The sequence below is a fragment of the Otolemur garnettii genome, unplaced genomic scaffold, assembly GCF_000181295.1.
Source record: "Otolemur garnettii isolate 467f Iridium unplaced genomic scaffold, OtoGar3 scaffold00024, whole genome shotgun sequence".
NCBI lineage: Eukaryota > Metazoa > Chordata > Mammalia > Primates > Galagidae > Otolemur > Otolemur garnettii.
In genome coordinates, this window is record NW_003852419.1 from 15,488,424 (window position 1) to 15,511,985 (window position 23,562).

General features: G+C 36.4%; 1 protein-coding gene across 1 annotated transcript in view; it reads left to right on the top strand.

The window, feature by feature from the left end:
* VRK2 (vaccinia related kinase 2) overlaps positions 1–23,562 on the top strand; it is a 108,567-nt gene that overhangs the window by 80,311 nt on the left and 4,694 nt on the right. The window contains exons 9-10 of the mRNA XM_012804001.2: positions 5–93; positions 6,272–6,433. Coding sequence (XP_012659455.1) covers positions 5–93; positions 6,272–6,433 — 251 coding nt within the window. The remainder of the gene's footprint in view (positions 1–4; positions 94–6,271; positions 6,434–23,562) is intronic.

Sequence of the window (23,562 nt, forward strand, 5' to 3'; positions counted from 1 at the left end):
AAAATTTTGAACCCGAGTGGCATTCCTTTAGGACCATTGGAATTTTCCACGAAAGAAGAGGGTGTAAATGTGCATACTCCAAACAATCAAAGAGTAAGTAATGTAACCTCTAGGATTCTGTGGTTACCTCTATGAAACTTTTCTATCGTACGAAGTTGTCAGCGGTCTCCAAATGAATCTGACAACTAAGGTTTTTGCTCATTATACTTAATTCTTATTTTCCCTAATTCAGCACCAAGAAAGTTTATTGATATTCTTTTGACCGCTTGTCTTTTAGAGAAAAATAGTAGAATCTAATGCCATAGAGATGCGACTAGGATAAGGTTAAAGGCTAATGTGTCTTTATTCATGAAAACCATTATTTGCTGCTTTTTTTTTAAAGACTCTTTTCAGGCATTGTCTTCTGTTTTTGCCTACTAGTTTGGTCATGGAAATGGATTATTTTTACATGCGGATATTTCAATCTATGGAAACAATTCTGTAGGTAGAAAAGAAATACTATGTTTTTAAAGTTACATCTCCTTCTTTACTCTGCCGTCTTCCAACACACTCCCTCATACTGACTTAAAAACAAAAAGAGAGGGAGGAATTAGAACTTAAAACAATACAAAAGAATTAGAACTTCAAACATTTTTGAGAGGGTGGAAACCTGAGACTGCGTTTAGCAATATTATTGGACAGGCAACTGGATGTCTGTTTCTTCTCTGACACTGTCCATGTGCAAAAAAAAAAAGAAAGTATAGAGGGCATTTATTCCCAGATACATGTACAATAGGTGGGGTCAGGATGCCATTCATTTTTAATATTCCTTATGAACTTTGGATCATCACAAGTGTTCATGAGCCAAGAATGCAGGATGCAAACTAATGTGACTGATAGGCTGCTAGATGAATGGTGAGTCAAGTATCAGTGCACAGATGGTTCTGATTTGCTGAATTTTGTAGCTGCTGCAACTGAAGACATAAAATATCCTTCTAGTCATAAATTAGCTCTTTGGAAGGAAAACCTTGGCACCAGAGCTTTACAACCTTCAATTAGTAGGAAAAGAAGTATTTGAATGACTGTGGTATTGACATCTGTAGGCCTGCATAGTAATCATTCCTAATAGAAGAGAATATCTGTTTGAGGAGGTTTTGCATGGCTAATTAACTACCAGTGAGAATATGTAATTTTTTCATGATCTCCTGATTGTCACCTTTCTCTCATGATACAATTACATTTTATTGTAGCAAGTGCCTCACAAACCAATTGTCAGCACTATTTACGTATTGCAGAAGGCAGAACAAAAGTTCATGTTTAATAAAAAGCTACTGGATTTTGATCTTGGTAATTACTAGACTTATTTTAACAGTTTTATTGACTTTTGTGTTTTTATCACTTTTGCAACAAAACAAAGAGCCATTTCCTTGACATAGTATTTCCCAGGCAATAATGGTCACCACTTAATATCCATAATTTAGGTGTTTTTTTTCTTGTTTTTCAGTTTCATAAACTTAATTGAAATATAAAAGAAGCCATTTTAAAAACTGATAGTTAGATCCTCTGATGTAAAATTATTATCCACCAAAAGTTTCAGTTTCATTAAATTCAAAGCATATTTGTTTTGAAACCATTTTTATATGCAGAGAATAGAACATAAAACATTTTTCCCAATGAACCTCCATCAAAAATATTTTATTCTTTTTGATTATAAGAAGAAAACACTTAAGAATAATATGCATTCTTAAGACCTTGGTTAATTTCCGTTAACAATGTGATTAGCTTGAATGTGTAGGCAGTAAGATAAATTGGGGATATATATCACAACAGATCAATATTTATTAATGACTTTATTTCTCTAGTATTATAAGTGCTCAAATATATTTAATAATGACAATATAAAATGTAGGCTCTCTGTATATGGCTGAACTTTATCTTAATTTTTATTTTTAAAGTTTATAGATTTTGCAAATCTGTTACAAATCTGCAAAAACTCAACCTGAAAATGTTCAAAAGGGAAGTATGACAATATAAACTATCCACTGAATTCCTCTGAATGATAACAGTATAAGATGATTTCCGTTAAGAGGCTGCTTCTGTAACAGAGTTTCTTCCAGAATGATAATCAGCCACATGCCTCCAGTTTATCTCTTTTTAGTCAGACAGAATCCCCTTATTAGTAACTAAAAACATTTCTTGTTACTATATACATGGATCATTCTACTGAGTCAATAGACTAGTGAGTGAAATTCAGACTGGTACTTTAAATAAACAATGATACTTAAAAAGGAGACATTGGACCAGGAAAGGTAGACAAATGCTTCTATGATTCAGTATCCAAAGGAAAAATGTTATGAATGCCTAAAACTTTTAAATGCTACTTTGTTCTTCATAAGTGAAACTTATACTAAGGGAAATATAGTGTTCTTAAGAAAATTATGTTTTGGTTAGGTATTAGAAAACAGCACATTGCCATAAAAATTTCAGCAAACTTACATCATCATTTCATAAAAGGAAAGGGTATTTTTTGAATTCTGGATTTTACCAGCCTTTATAAACTATTCCCTGTAAACTGCACCTTCCTCTCTCAGTTCTTGAATACTGTTACTGACTGGAAATGAATTTTTGTCAAGGTACTAAAGATACTGATCTTTTTCTTGAAAAATACATCTTTGGGGGCGTTTGCCTAAATCCGAGCGATAGTATGGATAACTAAAGTCCTTTATGAGTATTTTTCTATGGGCTTCTGACATAGCTGGCAGTCAAATTAGAAGACATTCTTATCAGGAACACTACAATCCATTTTTATCACCCATTGGTATTTAGTATCCAAAATTCATCAAAGGAAACCATATTTTAGTAAGAATGCTTACTGAGGTAAGCTAAAGGTCTAGAATTCCCAGGTGAGAATTGTTAAAGTTTTGTTGTAAATTAGCATTATTGCAAATCCCAACTCACCCCTTCAAAAAGCTACTTTTCTAGAGCTAGTGGGCCCTTTTTATCAGTTTATCAATGTCTCCTTACTGTTGTGGTGCCTATGTCCATGATGTAACACTGAGGACGGTTGTGCATCCTTCCTAAGTGCCTTACATGTAAGCTGAGGAGACGCCGTAGCTAAGAGTTGAAATGTTCGAGCTAGCCCATATTTCAGATGGCAGAAGTTTTTACTTCATTCACCCTAAACCTGAGGTTCATACAGTCAATCCACAAGTGAATATATTAGTACTGGTAGTAGTGATATTTGTATAATGTTTAACAGTTTACTAAATTCTTTCCTGAGTTTTAATTCTCAAAATAATTCTGTGAACTTCTCTTTATTTTCTATATATGAGGGTAATAGAATATAAATTCTCAATTAGAAGCACATTTTGGCTTTATTAGTTTTTAGGAGTCCAGAGGTATTCCTGACATAGAACAGTGTAAAGTTGTAAAGGAAAATTAAATACAAACTATCTCATTTGAATAGCTACTTTCTTGAAAATAACACACAGTTGGATAGTAGTATCCTTCTATTGATTATGTGAGATGCCTGGGGTGTTTTCTATATTTTTATGTCTTTGAGAAAAAAGAAAGTTTCACTGTGTTCAAAATTAAGAATTAAAGTTTTTCATCCCACTTATTCTTACCATTTTAAAAGTTTTCCTAGAATTAGTCTTGTTAGCTACAAATCTCCATAGCAGTGCACCCTAATTATTTGGCCAACTAAAAGCAGATTCAGAGGGCATAATCTCTTCCAGGGTGCCTCACAGAGGACTGAATAAATTAACGCCAAATTTTGTTTATACATCAGAGTTTCCCAGGACAAAAGCTATCACACCCAGCGTTCACAGCATACAGGAGGCACTAAAAATCTCAATAACGTCTTAACAAAAAATAGAACTACCGTATGATCCAGCAGTCCAACTTGTGGGTATATATCCAAGGGAAATAAAATCAGGAGTCAAAAAGATAACTTTATTCCATGTTCACTAAAGCATTAAGGAAACAACCCAACCTAAGTGTCTTTTGGGTAAATGGATAAAGAAAATGTGAAGTATATAAACATAAACACACACACAAAACACACAGTAGACTATTATTCAGCCATAAAAATAAGAAAATCCTACCATTTGCAAAACATGGATGAATGTAGAGGTCATTTAATGAAGTAACATAAGCCGGACACAGAAAGACAAATGCTATATGATCTTACTTTTATATGGAATCTAAAAAAGTCAGACTTAAAGCAGAAGAATAGTAGTTGCCAGGGGTTGAGAGTCAAAGTGGCTTCTGAGTGGAGGTTTTTACAAGTTGTTGGTGTTGGGGGAGGAGAATTGCAGGATGCACTATGGAAGCCAAGCAAGTGACAGGGTCATTGACAGTGAAAGTCAGGGCGGAGAGTGGGCAGGGTTGAAACAGAGCAGCTGCACTAGGATGAAGTGCTTCAAGGCCAAGGGGATGGCTTTTACTAAGAATTTGGGTAATAATTCCTAGACTTGAGTTCCCTCCCATTTTCATACTTTGTATAATCTTGGAACTGTCATGGTGAATTCAAGGGTAGAGAACTTTTAGCATTACAATGTAAATGATATTGTAATTAGCCAAAGTTCATGTAAGGTGGCAGAGATTGTTGACCAGCCGGTCAAAGCCAGTTTTTGCCTGCAGTTATCAGCCCCTCTAGTTAGTTAGCCTCTGTTTAAGAGCTGTGTGATGCCTGTACCTGATCTTCAAGTCCCTGCATTGTCTGAACCCTGTCTCCTAGTCTCCTTGTGAAAAAAGGGTATGAACTTGAAGTTACAAGATGACTATGTTCTAGAGATGTAATGTATAGCATGCAAACTATAATAATATAATATTCTTGAAATTTGCTTTAAAAAGTAGATATTAAGTGTTCTTACCACATACAAAAAAATGCAGACTATGTGAGTTGATGGATATGTTAGTTGAATGTTGTAATCACTTTACAGTGTCTACATATATCAAAACATGTTGTACACCTCAACTATACATAGTTTGTGTCAGTTGTATCTCAATAAAGCTGGAGATAAAAGAGCTCAACTAAGTCTTTTAACATAGAACACATTTTTCACAATGACTGGATGAAACTGCAACCACCTTGGGAAATGCTTTGTTTCACATAAATGATACATACATTTATTACTAAAATGACTTCAGTGGAAGAGTGGCACAGATGTTGGTTACATATTAATTTTCCCAGTAGTTTGGGAGCGTTAAGTGGTAGAAGTAAAGAATCCCTGCATGATTAGGAAACATTTCCAACTTGCAGGTTACTGAAAGGTGGTAGTTTTGCCATCTTTTCATAAGCTGGGATCCTGGAGGAGGGACGAATAAAGAATGGTGTTGTGACAATTTAGACCTTGCCACAAAACACCAGCATATTTTAAAGAGAAGGAGGGAACACACTTGGCAATAGAAGCTAAAAATTGAGAGGCTACCAATTACGGCTCTGCTTGCCCAGCCAGTGTCATTCGTTCTCTGTTTTGGCACTGGCTACTCCATTATTTCCCCTTGTGCCGTTTCTATCTTCTGCCCCCTATTTAACCCATGAAGAAAGGTGATGGCACTTTCAGCTGCTGTAAACATGATGCTGCTGAACAAATACTTCACATAAGGACCTTCGCTGTAGCTTTCAATCTTCCAACTGTATTGTGGGATCTGCCCTTCTATTTCTGTGTCTACTTCAAGGTTATTGAGAGTCCGTCATCCCCTAGATATCACCCTGGTGTGAAAAAGACACATTAGAGACAGCAAGCTTGTTGTAGAGCTTAACTGCTGGTTCTGGGACACAGTATTAGGTGACATGAACTCTTATTTTGCTCAAAGGTTAAACTACCTGCACAAAAAAGAAAGCAACATCACGAGCTTCTTTCATACTTTCACATTAATTAGGCTTACTTCAATGATAGAAAATTGACTAACATTTTACTTAATAAGAATGTAAACTACAAAGATGTATTGGATCTACTCCCAGCAAAAGTTAATAATGAATTCATGTGCAGTTTTCAAATGTGACAATTTTCTGTAGTAATGCCGTTTTCAGTAAGCAAGTTATCTGGAGAGATAATTTCTAAAAAGTGCATAACAGTGACACAAATTTTAATTGGTCTTGTCCCATTGACGAGAAAGGGTCTGGATCTTGCCAACTACTATATTTTTTCTATTACGTCCATTTATTGCTTTTTTACTTCCTCCTTTTTTTAAAGGCTAGCAAGAATCTGGACCTGAATGCATTGTTATGAAGAAGTGTCTACAAAGTTTTCATTATATGTTATTACTTCCTCTGTACCAATAGGTTGATTCACGAAAGGCTGCAACAAAGCAAGTCAATCAGATGCAAAATAGGTTAATAGGAAAAAAAGTCCACAGTGAAAGAAGTGGTGAGTCCTGTACAACACAGAGGAAAGGGGGAAAGGAGGAGACGCTCATGGGACTGGTGAACAGTGAAGCAGCTCAGGTGAGAGGGGTTGTTGGGCCCCCGCTTTACGTTACATTAGAATATACCCTTTGGGGATAACAACATTTTATTTTCTCCTGGGGGCCAAGGTTGTATGGTTTTGTTAAATGAGAAGGGACAGAACATCCTAGCCAGCTGATACAATCAAAGCTGCCGACACTAGTTATCACAGAAGCAGAATAGCAGCGAGCACCTTTGCGTACTGATACAATTTCTTTCTTTAGCCTAAGAATGTAATGAAGTGCACTTAAATTTCTTATGCCATCTATGATCCAATCGGGGAGTCTTAACATACTCTACACTTTTATATTGGTTCTTCAAGTCTAACCCTTATAATCAAATATAAGTGAAGCGTTTCCCTGTCAATATGGTTGTATTTTAAAATGATGTATTTTTTACATCATTTAGTCATTTGGGTGGATAGTGACTCACCTTTTAGCAAATGACTCATTCAGGCCACAGTGAAAGTCCCTCCTATCTAACCTTTTTTGTCAAGAAGGAGACGCATACAATGCCTTTATGTCTGTAGAAAAAAATATTTAATTTTGTCAAAGTGGCCAGTATTTTATATGATTTATACACTAGCATTTTCCCCAAATGATTTGAAGTCATTTACTGTATGCAACAGGATAATTGAATACCCCACCTTGTATACCCTTACCCCAAAGAAAAATTGATACATTGGGCAGCTGGGATGCTAATCACTAAACTGAGCCCAGGATTTGGCTCTGAACTTCTTGGCAGCCAGGGCAAAACTTAGCAGCATAGTAGTGATGCGTTCTTCAGCCAGCAGCAAGCAAGTTGATCCAGAGGGAAATGCTGTTTTTAGTATTATTAGGAATCTTTTTATAAAATAGTACCATTATTTGTTCATTTATTTTAAATTTATATAAAGGAATCTACTTCAAATGAGTATATTTTATAGTTATAATTAATAAACCTAAGGACAGATGTTGCTTGGTGACACAATTTAAGATTTTAAATCTTTCTAGTGGAGAGACTCTGTCTCAAACCTTACTGTGCACCAAAATTACCTGCTGTTCAGAGGTAGGGAGACACTGTAAAAATACTGATGCCGGGTTTCAAGCAAAATATTGATTTATTTTGGCTGAGGTAGCAGTGGGATATCTATGTTTAGATTTATTGCTCCAGAAAGTCCTTTGTTTCTGTCCCTAGTCAGTTGCCCTTCCTCTGGGGCAATCACTGTTCTGACATTCTGATTTTCATCACTAGATTACTTTTGTCTTTGCTAGAAGTTCACTTACATGTAATCATACAGTAGACGTTCTTCTGTGTCTGGCCTCTTTCACTCCGCTTGTTTTTTGAGCTCTATCTATATTCATGCAAGTATTGGTAACTGGTTCTTTTTCGTTGCGGTGTAGTATTCCACTGTATAACTCACTGTATCATAATTCACATGTCCATTCTCCTATTAATGGACACCTGGGCTGCTCCTGTTTTCTGGCCATCAGGAATACAGTTGCTATAAATATTATGGCACAAATCCTTCTCCCAAGGATTTCATTTCTCCCAAGACATGGAATCGTTGGGTCTTAGGGCAGCTGACATATAGTTCTCAAAAATGACTATATCATTTTATTCTCCCACCACTAATGTACAAGAGTTCTGGCCATTCCACTTCCTCCTCAGTATTTGGTGTTAGCTATGTTTAACTTTAGCCATTTGAACTGGTGCATTATGGTGCCAATAGTCATTTCCCCCACATCTAATAATTTAGACCACTTTCATATGTGTTTATTAGTCATTCATATGTCTTCTCTTATAAAGTGCTTTTTCAAGTATTCAGACCTATTTTATTTGGATAGTCATCTTTTTATTTTAAAGGTGTAGGAGTTCTTTATTCTACTTATATGTCTTGTCAGACATATGTATTGTAGATCTTCATTTATGGGATATAGGCTGCCTACTCATCTACTTAATAATGTCTAAGAGGAGCAGAGCTTTTTATATTGTTTGTTACTTTTATTTGAAGTTTCATTTATCAATTTTTTCTTTAATAATATTCTTTTTCTGCCAAGAAACTAAGAAACCTTTGTCTGCCTCAATGGTGTACATTCTTATAGAAGTCTTACAGCCTTAGCTTTCATTGCAGGTCTATGAGACATCTCAAATCAATTTTTGTGTATGGTGTGAGGTAAGAGTTGGAGTGCATTGTTTTCCATGTAGCTAACCAGTTGTTGCAGAGTCATTTATTGAAACTATATTTCTTTTCAATATTGCGTTTCCTTGGAGCCTTTTTCAAAAGTCAGCCATTAAAGTGTGGGCCTATTCCTAGACTCTGTTTTCGTTCATTCTTCAGTATTTTGCTTTGTGAAATGAGCTGCTGTGTATACTAAGTTTGGGCCCAAACTTTCAGGAAAATGCCCTTGAGAAAGTGGCCAGCTCTAGGCTAGGAGAGACCCATCTGGGAAGCGCTAACACTCCCCTGGCAAATGTGGAGGTCACACTGCCCTCCCATAGCTGCCCGCTCTGTGAAGGTTGGCCCTTCCCTCTCTCCTGGGAGCCCTTTCCTACTCACCACTTGCGGGAGCCCATGGCAAAGATCGCCAGGTGTATGCCTGATAGGGCAGGAACTTCTGAGGCTGCTTGGCCTATGGGAAACCAGGCAGGTCTCTTGGGCCTGCTTGGGACTCTGGTTTTCTGTCCCTACAGACAGGGTATGGGCCTCAGCCCTTGCCCTGCAGGGCCACAGCCCCACCTTGCTAGCCCTGTCACCACCCCCTTCATGGGTTATTCCAGCCTATCCTATTTGGATAGTCGTCTTTTTATTTTAAAGGTGTAGGAGTTCTTTATTCTACTTAATGTCTTGTCAGACATATGTATTGTAGATCTTCACAATCCTGCATCCTCCCAGACTGCAACCCTCCGCCCCCAGTGAAGCAGGCAGGAGGGCACAGGCATAGCACCCTGGGGGGCCCACTGGGCTCCCCCATTCCCTATCCATACTACTCATGTATGATGCACATCCTTACTTTTTGCTCAAAAATTTGGTCAACAAAGTGCATTATACACAGCAAAATGTGATATTTGTCTTTCCCTATACCAACACCACACTGCAATTACTGTAGCTTCACAGCAAGTTCTGAAATTGGAAGTGCAAGTTCTTCCATCCTCTTTTCTTTCAAAAATGCCTTGGTCTTTTTAGCTTCTGGTCTCTTCTGTAAGATTTAAGAGCCAGCTTGACAGTTTCCACCAAAAAAGCACAATTGGACCTTGATTCCATAGTACATTCATTGAAAAGATCAGATCAGGTGGACTGGGATCCCAGCAATGTTGAGTCCTCCGGTACATGAACCTGGTACTTCTCTCCACGTCTGTAGGTCATCTCTAATTTCTCTCAACAATATTTTACAGTTTTCAGTGTAGATATCTTATGTATCTTCCATTAAAATTATCTCTAAATATTTTTTATCCTGTAATTTTTTAAAAATGTCATATCAGGTATTTTTTGCTGGTAGATAGAAATGTAATTGATTTTGTACATTTACCTTGTATCTTAGACCTTCCTAAATTCCTGTATTAGTTCTAGTAAGTTTTTAAAAATAGATTCTTAGGATTTTCTATAGTTAATCACATTGTTTGTGAATAGAGACAGGTTCCCCTCTTCCTTCACAAGATGTATGCTTTTCATCGTTGCTATTGTGTTAGACCTGCTAACGTTCCAAATACTACACTGAATGGAAGTGGTAAGAATGGCCATCCCAGCCTTTCTGCCTTCCTGATCTCAGTTGGAAAGCACTAATTCTTTCACCATTATGTTAGCTGTGGGTTTTTCCTAAATGCTCTTTATCAGGCTGAAGAAATTTTGTCATGTTTGTTAAAAAGTGAGTTCACAACATCAGTGAATATGAAATGCTTTTCTGACATCTATTCAGATGCTCAGGATTTTTTTTCTCCTTTACTAGTACGTAATATGGTGAATTCATGTTGATTTTTAAATGTTAAATCTACCTTTTATTTCTAAAACAAATCCCATTTAGTCATGATGTTACTCTGCTGAATTTAGTTTGTTGAATTCCAGGTCAATTCCTGCTGAATTTTAATGCCATCAAGGATTTTTGTATCTATATTGATGAGAGATACAGCTTTCTAATTTTCTCCTCATAGTATGCTCCTATGGTTGTTTTCAGGGTCATTATGAGTTGGAAGTGTTCCTTCTGTTTCCAGGAAATGTTCTAGAAGATCTGTCTTAAACTGTTGGACAGAATTCAGCAAGAAAACCATCTGGGCAGAGAGTTTTGTAGAAGTTTTAAATACGAATTTATTTTCTGTAACAGATAAAGTAATCATTAGGCTTTCTTGTTCTTCTTGTGTCAGTTTTGGTAATTTGCATTTTTTAAGGAATTTGTCCCTCTCATCTAAGTTGTCAAGTTTATCCACACTGAGTCAAGATGTTCTCTTATTATCTCTTTAAGATACCCTACATCTATCCTGATGTCCCTTCTTTGATTCCTGATAATGTTAACTTTTGGTTTATTTTTTTTTTTGAGACAGAGTCTCACTTTCTTGCCCAAAGTAGAGTACTGTAGTGTCACAGCTCACAACAGCCTGATACTTTTGGGCTAAAGTGATCCTCTTGCCTCAGCTCAGCTGGGAATACAAGTACCCAGCTATTTTTTTGAGAGGGCTTCTTGCTCTTGCTCAGGCTGTTCTTGAACTCCTGAGCTCAAATGATCTACCTGCCTGGGCCTCCCAGAGTGATGGGATTATAGGCGTGAGCCACTGCACCTGGCTGTTTCACTAATTCTTCATGCTTTGTTTCCTTCTCCTTATTTTGGGTTTAGTTTCCTCTTCAATCTTCATAAAGTGATTTTAAACTTTTTTTCTTTTATAAAATATACTGTTAAAAGAATACTTTTTAAGCTCTGCTTTAGCTGCATTGCACAAATTTTAATGTTGTTTTCATTATTGTTCAATTGAGTATATTTTTTAATTTTCCTTGACCCAGGGATTGTTTAGAAATACGTATTTAATTTGGGTGGTGCCTGTGGCTAAAGGAGTAGGGTGCTGGTGCCATATACTGGAGGTGGTGCATTCAAACCCAGCCCTGGCCAAAAACCACAATAAAATAAAATGAAATAAAATATGTATTCCTAAATATTTTTGAGATTTGCTTAATTTTAGTATCAACAGAACATCTTTCAAAATTTCATTGAAATTTGTTTTATCCCTCAGCAGAAGACCTAGTTTGGTGAATGTTCCATGTGAACTTTTAAAAAACATGTATTCTGAAGTTGAGGGTGTAACATTCTTCAAATGTTACTTAGGTTAAATTGATAGTTATCTAAATCTTATGTATCCTGACATTTTTGTTTTGTTTTGTCCTTTTGTTTCATCATTTAATGACAAAAGAATGTTGAAATCTGCGACTGCACTTATAAATTTGTCCACTTCTCCCTTAGTTCTGTATATTTTTTCTCAATAGAATTTGATGCTCTAAGGTACATACAAATTTAGGAATGATGTTTACTTGATGAACTGTCCTGCTTCTCATTATGAAACATTTTTCTTTATAGTGTATCAGTTCAATACTCTGTCTTGAATGCTGCTTTGATTTTTAACAACTGCAACCCTCTGTTGTATCTCCTTCTATCCTTTTATATTTAATCCATTTGTGCCTTTGTATCTATGTGTAAATAGTATATAAGTGTCTCACTTGTTTACAAAATATGACAAGCACTACCTTTTAATTCCTCTATTTCCATTTAATGTAATTATCGATATAGTTGAGTTTAACTTATGATTTTGCTATTTGCTTCTCACTGTCTCATTTGTTGCCACATTTTACTTCTTTTCTGCCTTATTTTGGACTAATTGAGAATTTCTGTTTCTGGCTTTTTAAATTCTCCTCCTTGTTTTAAATTCTCCTAATGTTTCTACAGTGGTTACTGTAGGGAGTCAGCTCTGTGGCCAACAGACCAAATTCAGCCAACCACCTATTTTTGTTTTGTTTTGTTATTTCAAAATATTAAGGAGGTAAAATGTTTTTGTTACATGGATACCTCGTATAATACTTAGGTCAGGGACCCTCATCATAATGTTCACTGTATCTGATAGTTTTGACCTCTCAATTCCCCTCCTATCCTCCCTTCTTTGTTTCCATTTTCCTTTATATCTTTTTAAGCCTGTGCGTACCCTTCAGCTCCCAATTATTAGTGAGTACATTGGAAGTTTGTTTTTCCATTCCTGAGATACTCAAGGATAATGGAATATGGTTCTGTTCAAGAGGCTGCCAATGATATTATTTCATTCCTTTTATGGCTGAGTAGTACTCTATATGTACATATGCCAGATTTTCTTTATCCCTTTGTAAATTGATGGAAATTTAAATTGATTCCATGTCTTTTTGACTATGAATTTTGCAGCAATAAATACTTGAGTACAGATGTCTTTTTGATATAATGACTTTTCCTTTGGGTAGATACCAAGTAGTGAAATTGCTGTATCAAATGGTAACTCTACAAAATTTCCTTGAGAAATCTCCATATTGTTTTCCATAGAGATTGTACTAATCTGCAGTCCCGCCAGTTGGCCTGTAAGTGTTCCTTTCTCTCTGCATCCATGCCAGCATCTGTTGCTTTTTGGCTTTTTAATAATGAGCATTCTGACAGAGGTGAGTGGTATCTCACTTTGGTTTTAATTTGCATTTCCTTGATGATTAGTGAAACTGAACATTTTTTTATATGTTTGTTGGTCATTTGTCTAACTTCTTTTTGAAAAACTTCTGTTCATGTCTTCTGCCCAATTTTTAATACTTTGGGTATTTTCTTGCTACTTTAAGTGCTCTGTAGATTATTGATAAATTAGCCTTTTATCAGATGTATAGTTTATGAATATTTTCTTCAATTCTGTAGGTTGCCTATTTACTCTGTTGATTATACCTTTGCTATGCAGAAGCCCTTTAATTAGGTCTCATTTATTTATTGCTGTGTTTGCCTTTGGGATTTTAGTCATTAATTCTTTTCCTAGACCAATGTCTGTAAGAGTTTTTTCTGCTTCTAGCATATTTATGGTTTCATGTCTTCCACTTAAGACTTTTACCATCCTGAGTTAATTCTTGTATATGATGATAGGGACCCAGTTGCATATTTCTGCATGCACTTTTCCTAGCATCCTTTCCCATTATGTTATTGTCTGCTTTGTCAAAAATCAGTTGATTACAGCTATACAGCATTATTTCTGGGATCTTGATTCTGTTGCATTGGTCTGTGTGTCTACTTCTATACCAGTACCATGCTGTTTGGATTATTCTGCCCTTGTAGTATAATTTGAAGTCAGGTAATGTGATTCTAGATTTGTTCTTTTTGCTTAAGGTTTCTTTGGTTATTTGGGCTCTTTTTTTTGGTTCCAAATGAAGCTTAGACCTATTTTGTCTACGTCTGTGAAATATGACATAAATATTTTGATGGGGATTGCAATGAATCTATAAATCACTTTGGGGAATATAGACATTTTAACAAGGTTGATTCTACCAATCTGAGTATGTAATGTTTTTCCAATGCATTATAGTTCTCCTTGTGGAAATGTTTCACATCATTGGATAAGTATATTCCTAAGTAGTTTATTTTCTTTGCATCATAGTTATCACAAATGGTATTGCATTCTTGATATGACTCTCAACTTGGGTATAAATAAATAGTATATAGACAAGCTACTGACTGATACACATGGGTTTTGTAACTAAGACTTTGCTGAATTTATGTAATTGTAGGAGTCTTTTGGTGGAATCTTTGGTGCAGTTCTATCATCAGCAAACTCCTGTAGTTTTACCTCATCTTTCCTGATTTAGATGTTCATTCTTTCTTTCTTTCTCTTGCCTGATTGCTCTAACTAGGACTTCAGTACTATGTTTTATAGAAGGGTGTCGGTGGGCACCCTTGTCTTGTTCCAGTTTTTTCAACTTTTGCTTATTTAGTATGATGTTGACTGGGTTTGTCATACATGGTTTTTACAATTTTAAGCTATGTTCTTTCTATGCCTAGATGGTGAGTGTTTTTATCATGAAAGTGCTCTGGACTGTACCAAATGCTTTTCTGCATGTATTGAGATGATCACATGGCCTTTGTTTTTTATTCTTTTTATGTGGTGAAATCACCTCTATTGATTTGTGTATATTCAACATCCTTGCTTGCATCCCTGGGATGAAACCCACTTGATCATTGTAATTATTTCTTTTCATATCCCATTGAATGCATTTTGCTATTGTTATGTTAAGGATTTTTCCATCTATATTCATAAGGGATATTGTTCACTAGTTTTCTTTTTTGTTACGTTCTTTCCTGGCTTTGGATCAAGGTAATGCTGGCTCCACAGAATAAGTTAGGGAGTTTTCCCTCCCTTCTGGAATAGGTGGTATATGAGAGATACCAATTATTCGTCTTTTTAAGTCCAGTATAATTTGGCTCTGAATCCATCTGGTCCAGGGATTTTCTTTTTGGGGGAGATTTTTATTACTGCTTCACTCTCACTGCTAGCTATTGGTCTGTTTGGGATTTCTATTTCTTCTTGATTCAGGCTTGGGAGGTTTTACATTTCCAGGAATTTATCCATTTCTTCTATGTTTTCTAGTTGAGGTACTTAGAGGTTTTCATAATATTCACATATGGTTTTTTATATTTCTATGGTATCAGTTGGATTGTCTCCTTTTTTAATTTTGATTGAGTTCTTTTTCTTGTATTTCTGGTTAATCTAGTGGTCTGTTGATTTTTTTCTTTTCAAAGAATCAACTCTTGTTTTATTGATCCTCTGTGTTGTTATTTGATTTCCATTTCATTTAGTTCTGCTGTGAGCTTTGTTATTGTTATTTTTTACCTTTTGTGTTTTGGGTTTGCTTTGCTCTTCTTTTTCTACTTCCTTGAAATGTGACCTTAGATTCTTAATTTTTGATCTTTTTGCCTTTTTGATGTAGATATTTAAGGCTGTGAACTTTCTCCTTAGGACTGCTTTTGCTGTATCCCACAGATTGTGAAAGCTGTGTCTCCTTTGTCATTCAGTTCAAGGAGTCTTTTGATTTCCATCTTGATTTCTTTGTTGACCCAAGGATTGATTCATAGCAGGTTGTTTAATTTCCATGACTTTGTGAAGATTTGAGTTTTTCTTGGATTTGATTTCTACTTTTAATCCACTGCATTCTAAGAAGATACATGTTATTATATTGGCTTCTAAAAATTTACTTAGACTTTTTTTATGGCCTAAAATGTTATCTGTCTTGGAGAATGTCCCATGTGTGGATGAGAAGAATTCTACAGTGGGGTAGAATGTTCTGTAAATGTTTGTAAGTTCCATTTGTTTTAGAGTCGCATTTAAGTCCAGTGTTTTTTTGTTGACTTTCTGTCCAGTACTGTCAGTGGGACACTGAATTGTGATGCCATTGTTTATTTCTGTGGTTAGATCTGTTAGAATTTGCTTATGAATCTGGTGGGTTTGTGTACATTTAAGATTGTTATTTCTTCTTATGGAATTGTTCCCTTTACCATTATATAATAACTATCTTTATTTTTTGCCATTATTGATTTAAAGCCTCTTTTACCTGATATGGCTATACCTGCTGACTTGGTTTATAATTGCATGGAGTATTTTTTCCATCCCTTTTCCTTGAGTCTGTGAAAATCCTTCTGGATTAGGTGTGTTTCTTGGAGACAGTATATACTTTGCTTATATTTTTTTGTCCATTTTGTCCATTTAGCCCACTTGTATCTTTTAATTGGGGCACTATTGAAGACCATTTGCCATCAGTGTTATATGGGATACTGTTCCCTTCATCATGTTGGATGTCTTTTTGTTTTCCCTCTTTGCTATTGTCCTATAAGATCTATGTTTTGTTTTAACTTTCAGGTGTTTTTACACTGATATCTATTGTGCTATTTCATGTACAATGCACTTTGGAGTATTTCCCCTGGGGCTGGCCTAGTATTGACACATTCCATTAGTGTTTACTTATCTGGAAAAGTCTTTATTTCTTCATAATTTATGAACCTTCATTTTTGTAGGATACAATTTTTTTTTTTTTTTGAGACTGAGTCTCACTTTCTTGACCCCTATAGAGTGCTATGGTGTCCTAGCTCATAGTAACCTCAAACTCTTGGTCTCAAGTGATCCTCTTGCCTCAGCCTCCCAAGTAGCTGGGACTACAGGTGCCCACCACAACGCCTGGCTACTTTTTAGAGATGGGGTCTTGCTCTTGCTTAGGCTGGTCTCAAACTCATGAGCTAAGTAATCCACCCACCGTGGCCTTCCAGAATGCTGGGATTACAGGTCTGAGCCACCACACCCAGCCTAGGATACGAAATTCTTGACCAGCAGTTATTCTGTATAAAACGACAAAATGGGGCCTCAATCCTTGGTTTGTAGGGTCTCTGCTGAGAAGGATGCTGTTACCGTGATGGGTTTTCTTTTCAGGTTAGTTACTGCTTTTGTCTTGCAGCTTGTAGAATTTTCTCCTTCAGTTTAATTTTGGCCAGGTTGAAGACTATGTGTCCTAGAGATACCCTGTTTGCTATCAGTCTTCCTGGTATTCAGTGACTGTTGTGTATATGGATGTATGAATCTTTGGTAATAACCTGGGAAGTTTTCCTCAATAATTCCTCAAACAGGTTTTCCATACCTTTTGCTTTTTCTTTTTCTGCCTCAAGAATATCTGTAATTTGTCTATAGGCCTGTTTTTCTCTGAGAGATTGCTTATTCTTTATTCTTCTTTCTATATCTTTGACTGACTGGGTTAGTTTGAGAGCCTTGTCCTCAAGCTCTGAGATTGTTTCTTCTGCTTAGTCTAGCCTGCTTCTGAAGCTTTCTGCTGTATTTTTCAGTTCCCTAAATGACTCTTCATTTCTCTGAGTTCTGTTAAACTGTTCTTATGTTGTCCAGCCCTTTAGTGACTTTTCCATTTGTTTCATTGATGTCTTAAAATATTTTTTTGGCTTCTTTGTGTTGGTTTTCAATTTTCTCTTCAGTGCCACTTATTTGCCATCCATATTCTGAATTTATGCCATCCCTTTATGACATTTTGGCAACTTCTTTTTGTTTGGGGTCCACTGCTGTAGACCTATTATGATCTATGTAGATCTGTCATGTTACCATAAGGATATCATACTATAGGGTGTCCCAAAAGTTGCTCCTAAGGTCTCCACACACAGGGAGAAATGGGAAATTGTAGCTGAACATATCTTTATTTACAAAATATAAATTATAAAATTTTATAGAATATTTACAAAATATTTTCTGTGTGTTAGCCACCTATTTGTAAAATTTCATACCGAATATTTTGTAAATAAAGGTACGTTTAGCTACAATTTCTCATTTTTCCCTATGTGTGGAGACCTTAGGAACAACTTTCAGGACACCCAGTAGTTTGTTTTTCATGTTGTCTGAGTTTGTTTGCTGGTTTCATCTTATCTGAAACATTTTCTTTTAGCCCAGGGCAGATAGGTTTGCAGCACACCTGTTCTCTTGTGCTGATGACTCTCCTACTTGACCTGTTTTGTAAGACTGACATGGCATTGGAGGGACAGATGCACTGAGAGCCTGTGACGCAGCTGTTCTGTTGTCCCCATTCTCCTGTGATTGTCACAGTCCAATCCGGTGCTGGATGAACTCTGTTCGTAGTGGTGTTTTGTGCCCCAGTCTGCTCTTGGAAGCTCAGGCAGGTGGAAGGGCGAGACCGTCTCCATGGAGGCTGGCATTGGAGGACATTGTTTTGCCTGGGTCTCCTTGTGGCAGTGGCAGCTTAGCAAGGCTATCTAGGCAGTGATCGTGAATGGTCAGGGCTGTGGGTGTTCATTCCACCTTAGTCCAGGTGTGATGGTAGCTTATGGGTAGCAAGTTTCTGACAAAGCACTGGACCATTGGGGTGGTTGTCACCAGGCAGTAGGTCAATCTCCAAGGGCTGCGCTTTGGGACCTTCAGCACAGGACACTCAGTGGCATGGCTGCAAGATGCGGGAGCCTTGTAGTTGGGCTGCAGGGCCTGCTGGTGGCAGCACAAGAGCCCCTGGGGGTGCAGGGATAGGCCTCTAGGGAGCTAGGACTCTCCTCCAACATGACCCACTGAGGCAATCACTGTGGGACATCACAGGTACCATCTGTGACACCATTCTGCTTGACTACCATGTGAAAGGAGGGTTGCTCAGCTCCCAGTCATGGGCATGTGAGTCTATTTTCCCTGCTCCCACTGAGGTCTGGCTAGGGAGAAATAAAGGTTGCCCAGCAAAGCCAAGCACTGTGTAGACCAGGCGTTCTGGACCTGAAAGTTCAGAATGGTGTCAGCTGCAGTGACCCAGATGTGGAGGCCACCAGGTTCCTGCTGTACCTACTCTCCTGTGCAGTGTCACTACACAAATTCTAGGGAGCTCTCTGATCAGTCCAAAGGTCTGTGGCAGTGGTGGTGGCACCACGACAGCTTGGGCCACAGTGTCCACTGGCATGGAATCCCTGGGTTCCTTCCCCCTGTCCTTCTCCAATCCTCCTCCACATGTGGCTACCTCCCCAACATACCTTCCAATCTTGCCAAGTGGATCACCTTTTCCTTCACCAGTTGTCCTCTGATGTTTCTCTGATGATTTATAATGCTTATCCAAAAAGGCCAATCCATAGGTAGACATCTACCCACAACTCTTGCTCTTTTCTTTGACTGCAGTGTGGGCGGGCTGCTTCTAGTCTGCCATCTTGCTGGGTAGCCCCCAACCACCTATTTTTGTAAATATGTTTATTGGACATTTTTTTTTTACATGCCATCTGTGGCTACTTTTATGCTATAGTGGCAGAGGTGAATAAATGCAACAGAGACTGTGGGCCAGAAAACCAAACTTACTCTCAGGACTTGTACAGAAAGTTTGCAAATCCCCACCTAAAGCAACTCTAATAGAAATACAAAGTGACCCATATATGTAGTTTTAAATCTTCTAGTAGCTACGTTTTTAAAAATAAAAAGAAACATACTCTGCTCAAACTAATATCTAAAATGTAATTATAAAAATACTGAAAGTAATTTTTCTATGAAGTCTGCAAAATTTGGTGTCTTTTATACAGAACATCTCAATTCTAATTAGCCATTATTTTAAGTGTTCAAGTCACAGTGGACATCACAGCTCAAGAAGTTACAATGTGCATTTTTTACATGGTACATACAATGTGAGAACCTCCACAAAATTATACTTCTGTTCACCCCCATCCTTTGTGCTACTGTTATCATTTTGCTTTTACATGTGTAGTAAATTCTGTGATACATTGCTTTAAGGAATCTTTTTTTTTTTTTTTTTAAAGAAAATGTGACTTTAGGGAAAGGATGGCATTTCCAAAGACTTTCTGGGGGTGGCTGCAGAACCGAGTGCTGGCAAGCTGTGGACCAAAAACAAAGGGAGAGGACTGGGCCATCATCACACCTCTGCTTTTAAAAAAATTAAGAAAGGAGGAAGAAAAAATATCCCAGTGTTCACAGTTACTTGAATTCTTCATACTTTCAGTAGATCTGAGTTTACATGTCATATCATTTTCTTTCAGCCTAAAGAAATTCCTTAATGTTTATTATAGTGTAAATTTCTTAGAAATCAATTCCTGCACATTTTCTCCATCTGAAAATATCTATTTCACCATTACTTATTGTTTGTTGGGAGGAGAGCTGGGTTTAAGACTTGGAAATTGCAGAACAATTAGAGAGCTTCCATGTATCCTTGACCCAGTTTCCCACAAAGAAAACAGTTTACAGGATCATAATACACTTTTCAAAGAAGAGAAATGAGTACATACATGAACTCACATATGTACCACATTCCCACTATGGATCTGTTCCAAGACCACAAAGAAATCGCTTATGCTACTTTATACTGACACCCATTTCCCAATCCTAAACCCTCTGGAAAGCCTTGGTTTGTATAATTTTGTCATTTTGAGAATCCCCTATAAATCGAATCATGTGCGGTATAGCTTGTTGAGATTGGCTTTATTTCATTCACCATAATTCCCGTAAGGTCCATCAAGTTGTTGCATGTATCTGTAGTTCATTCCTCTTTATTGCTAAGTCATATTCCAAAGTGTGGATACACTCCTGGAGAACTTGAGGATTGTTTTCAGCCCAATTTTTGGCCTTTCACCATTTAGTTTGTGAACTATAGACTTTTTCTTAGATGTTCTTCATCAGGTTGAGGAAGTGCCCCTCCATTTCTAATGTACTTGAAGAGTTTTCATCCTCAATGCTTTTGCTGTGTCAATTAATATGAACATATGATTTTTCTTCTTTAGACTTTTACCCATGGTGGATGACACTGATTTGTACTTTTGCATATTGAACCAGTCTGTATTCCTTTAGTCAGCCCCGCTTAGTCATAGTGTATTATTCTCTTTATATATTGCTGGGTTTAATTTGCTAGATTTCACTGAGAATTTTTGTATCTGTGTTCATGAGGGCTGTTGTCTGTAGTTTTCTTTTTATTCTGCTGTTTTTGTTAGAAATGAGTTGGGAAGCCTTCCTCCATCATTTAATTTCTGGAATAAAATGTGTAGAATTGGTGTTCTTTTTAAAATGTTTTGTAAAAATCTTCAGTGAAACCATCTGGGCCTAGAGATTTCTTTTCTAACTCTGATTTCAATTTCTTTAGTAAAACTATTCAGATTATTTCAAGAGTGGGCAAACTTTTCTGAAAAGGACCAGACAGTAAAAAAAATATATATTACATTTTGCAAGTCATATGGACTCATATGGACTCTGTCAGAATTATTTAACTCTTTCTTTGTAGCACAAAAGCATGCATAGAAAATGGAAACAGATGAGGATACTGAGTTTCAACAAAACTTGTTTTTGGCACAGAAGTTTGAATTTTATATAATTTTTAAGTGTCACAGCATTTTTTAAATGTTTGAAAAAAATATTAACCCTAATCTACTTCATCTTGCATTAGTTTTGGTATCCTAGGATTTGATTCATTTCATCTAAGCTATCAGATCTTTGTTGGTAGAATTGTTTATATATTCCTTTATTTAAATTTCTTAAATGTCTGTCGGGTCTATGATAGTTATTTTTTCCTGGGTATCAGTAATTGGTATTTTCTCTGTCAATCTTGCTGGAGGTTTATCAATTTTATTGGTTTCTGCATAGAACCAGATGTTGTTTGGTTGATTCTTCTGTATTTTTCTATTGTCAGTTTCTTTGATTTCTGCTCTAATTATTTCTTTCTTTCTGTTTGCTTTGGATTTATTTTCTCTTTTACTAGTTTTATTTCTAAAAAATTTATAAAATTCTTTTAATTAACAAGTAATTGCATATATAATATATAGTAGCATAGATGCAGTGTTTTGATATATGTTTATATTGTAGAATGATTATCACACTAACCAAATTCATTACATCTTATACTTACTTCTTTTTCTGTTTTCTTGAGGTAGACACTTAGATTCTTAAATTGATATTTCTCTTCTTTACTAATAGAAATATTATACTTTCCCTGTCTAACATGACATTATTTATGTCCTACATATTTCAATATATTATATTTTCATTTTCACTCAGTTCAAAATATATTTTTTAATTTTCCTGGGGTCTCTGGCCCATTCAGAGGTTGTCTTTACGTTTTCAAGTATTTGGAGATTTTCCTATTACTTTTTTCTTTTGGCTTGATTTTAGTTTATTTCTTCACTTTGTGTTAGGTAGAAACCTAGGTCACAGATTTGAACCCTTCGGTTTTTTTATTGTCAGTATTCTATGCTATTAAGGTACTGCTAAGCCCAATTGTAACTGCATCTTGTAAATCTCTTTAATTTGTTCAGTTCAGAATATTTTGTACTTTTCCTTTGAAACTGCTTTTAATACCTTAGTAATTTAAAAATGTGCTGTGCAATTTTCAAGTGTGTAGAGATTTTTCTTTTATCTCTCTGTCAATGATTTGTAGTTTGATTATATTATCGTCTAAGAACATATATCTTTTTTTTTTTTTTTAAGAACATATATCTTTAGAGTTTGTTTTATAACTCAGGATGTGCTTATTTGGTGACTGTTTCAGTAACAGTTGAAAAGAACATGCATTTTTCTGTTTTAGAATAGTATTTCTATAAATATTAGATACCTTTAGTTTGTGATGTTACCAATTTCTTCTATATCCTTGCTGATTTTCTTCTTTTTTTTTTTTTTTTAATTATTGGGGACTCATTGAGAGTATAAGAAACCAGGTTATGCTGATTGCATTTGTTAGGTAAAGTTCCTCTTACAATCATGTCTTGCCCCCAAAAGGTGTGGCACACACCAAGACCCCACCTTCTCCCTCCTTCCCTCTCTCTGCTCTTCCTTTCCCTGCTGGTCCCTCCTCCTTCCTCTCTCTGTTCTCCTCTTCCACCTCCCCCACTGTGTCATTAATTATCATTAATGGTCCTCATATCAAAATTGAGTACATAGGATTCATGCCTCTCCATTCTTGTGATGCTTTACTAAGAATAATGTGTTCAACTTCCATCCAGGTTAATACAAAGGCTGTAAAGTCTCCATTTTTTAATGGCTGAATAGTATTCCATGGTATACATATACCACAGTTTGTGAATCCATTCCTGGATTGGTGGGCATTTAGGCTGTTTCCACATTTGGGTGATTGTAAATTGAGCTGCAGTAAACAGGCTAGTGCAAGTGTCCTTATGAAAAAAGGATTTTCCCCCCCCCTTCTGGGTAGATACTCAGTAATGGGATTGCAGGATCAAATGGGAGGTCTAGCTTGAGTTCTTTGAGGGTTCTCCATACTTCCTTCCAAAAGGGTTGTATTAGTTTGCAGTCCCACTAGCAGTGTAAAAGTGTTCCCTTCTCTCCACATCCACGCCAGCATCTGTAGTTTTGAGATTTTGTGATGTGAGCCATTCTTGCTGGGGTTAGATGGTATCTCAGGGTGGTTTTGATTTGCATTTCTCTAATAATGAGGGATGATGAGCATTTCTTCATGTTTGTTCCCCATTCGTCTGTCTTCTTTAGAGAAGGTACTATTCATGTCTCTTGCCCATTGATATATGGGATTGTTGGCTTTTTCCATGTAAATTAATTTGAGTTCTCTATAGATCCTAGTTATCAAGCTGTTGTCTGATTCAAAATATTCAAATATCCTTTCCCATTGTGTAGGTCGTCTATTTGCTTTGGTTGTTGTCTCC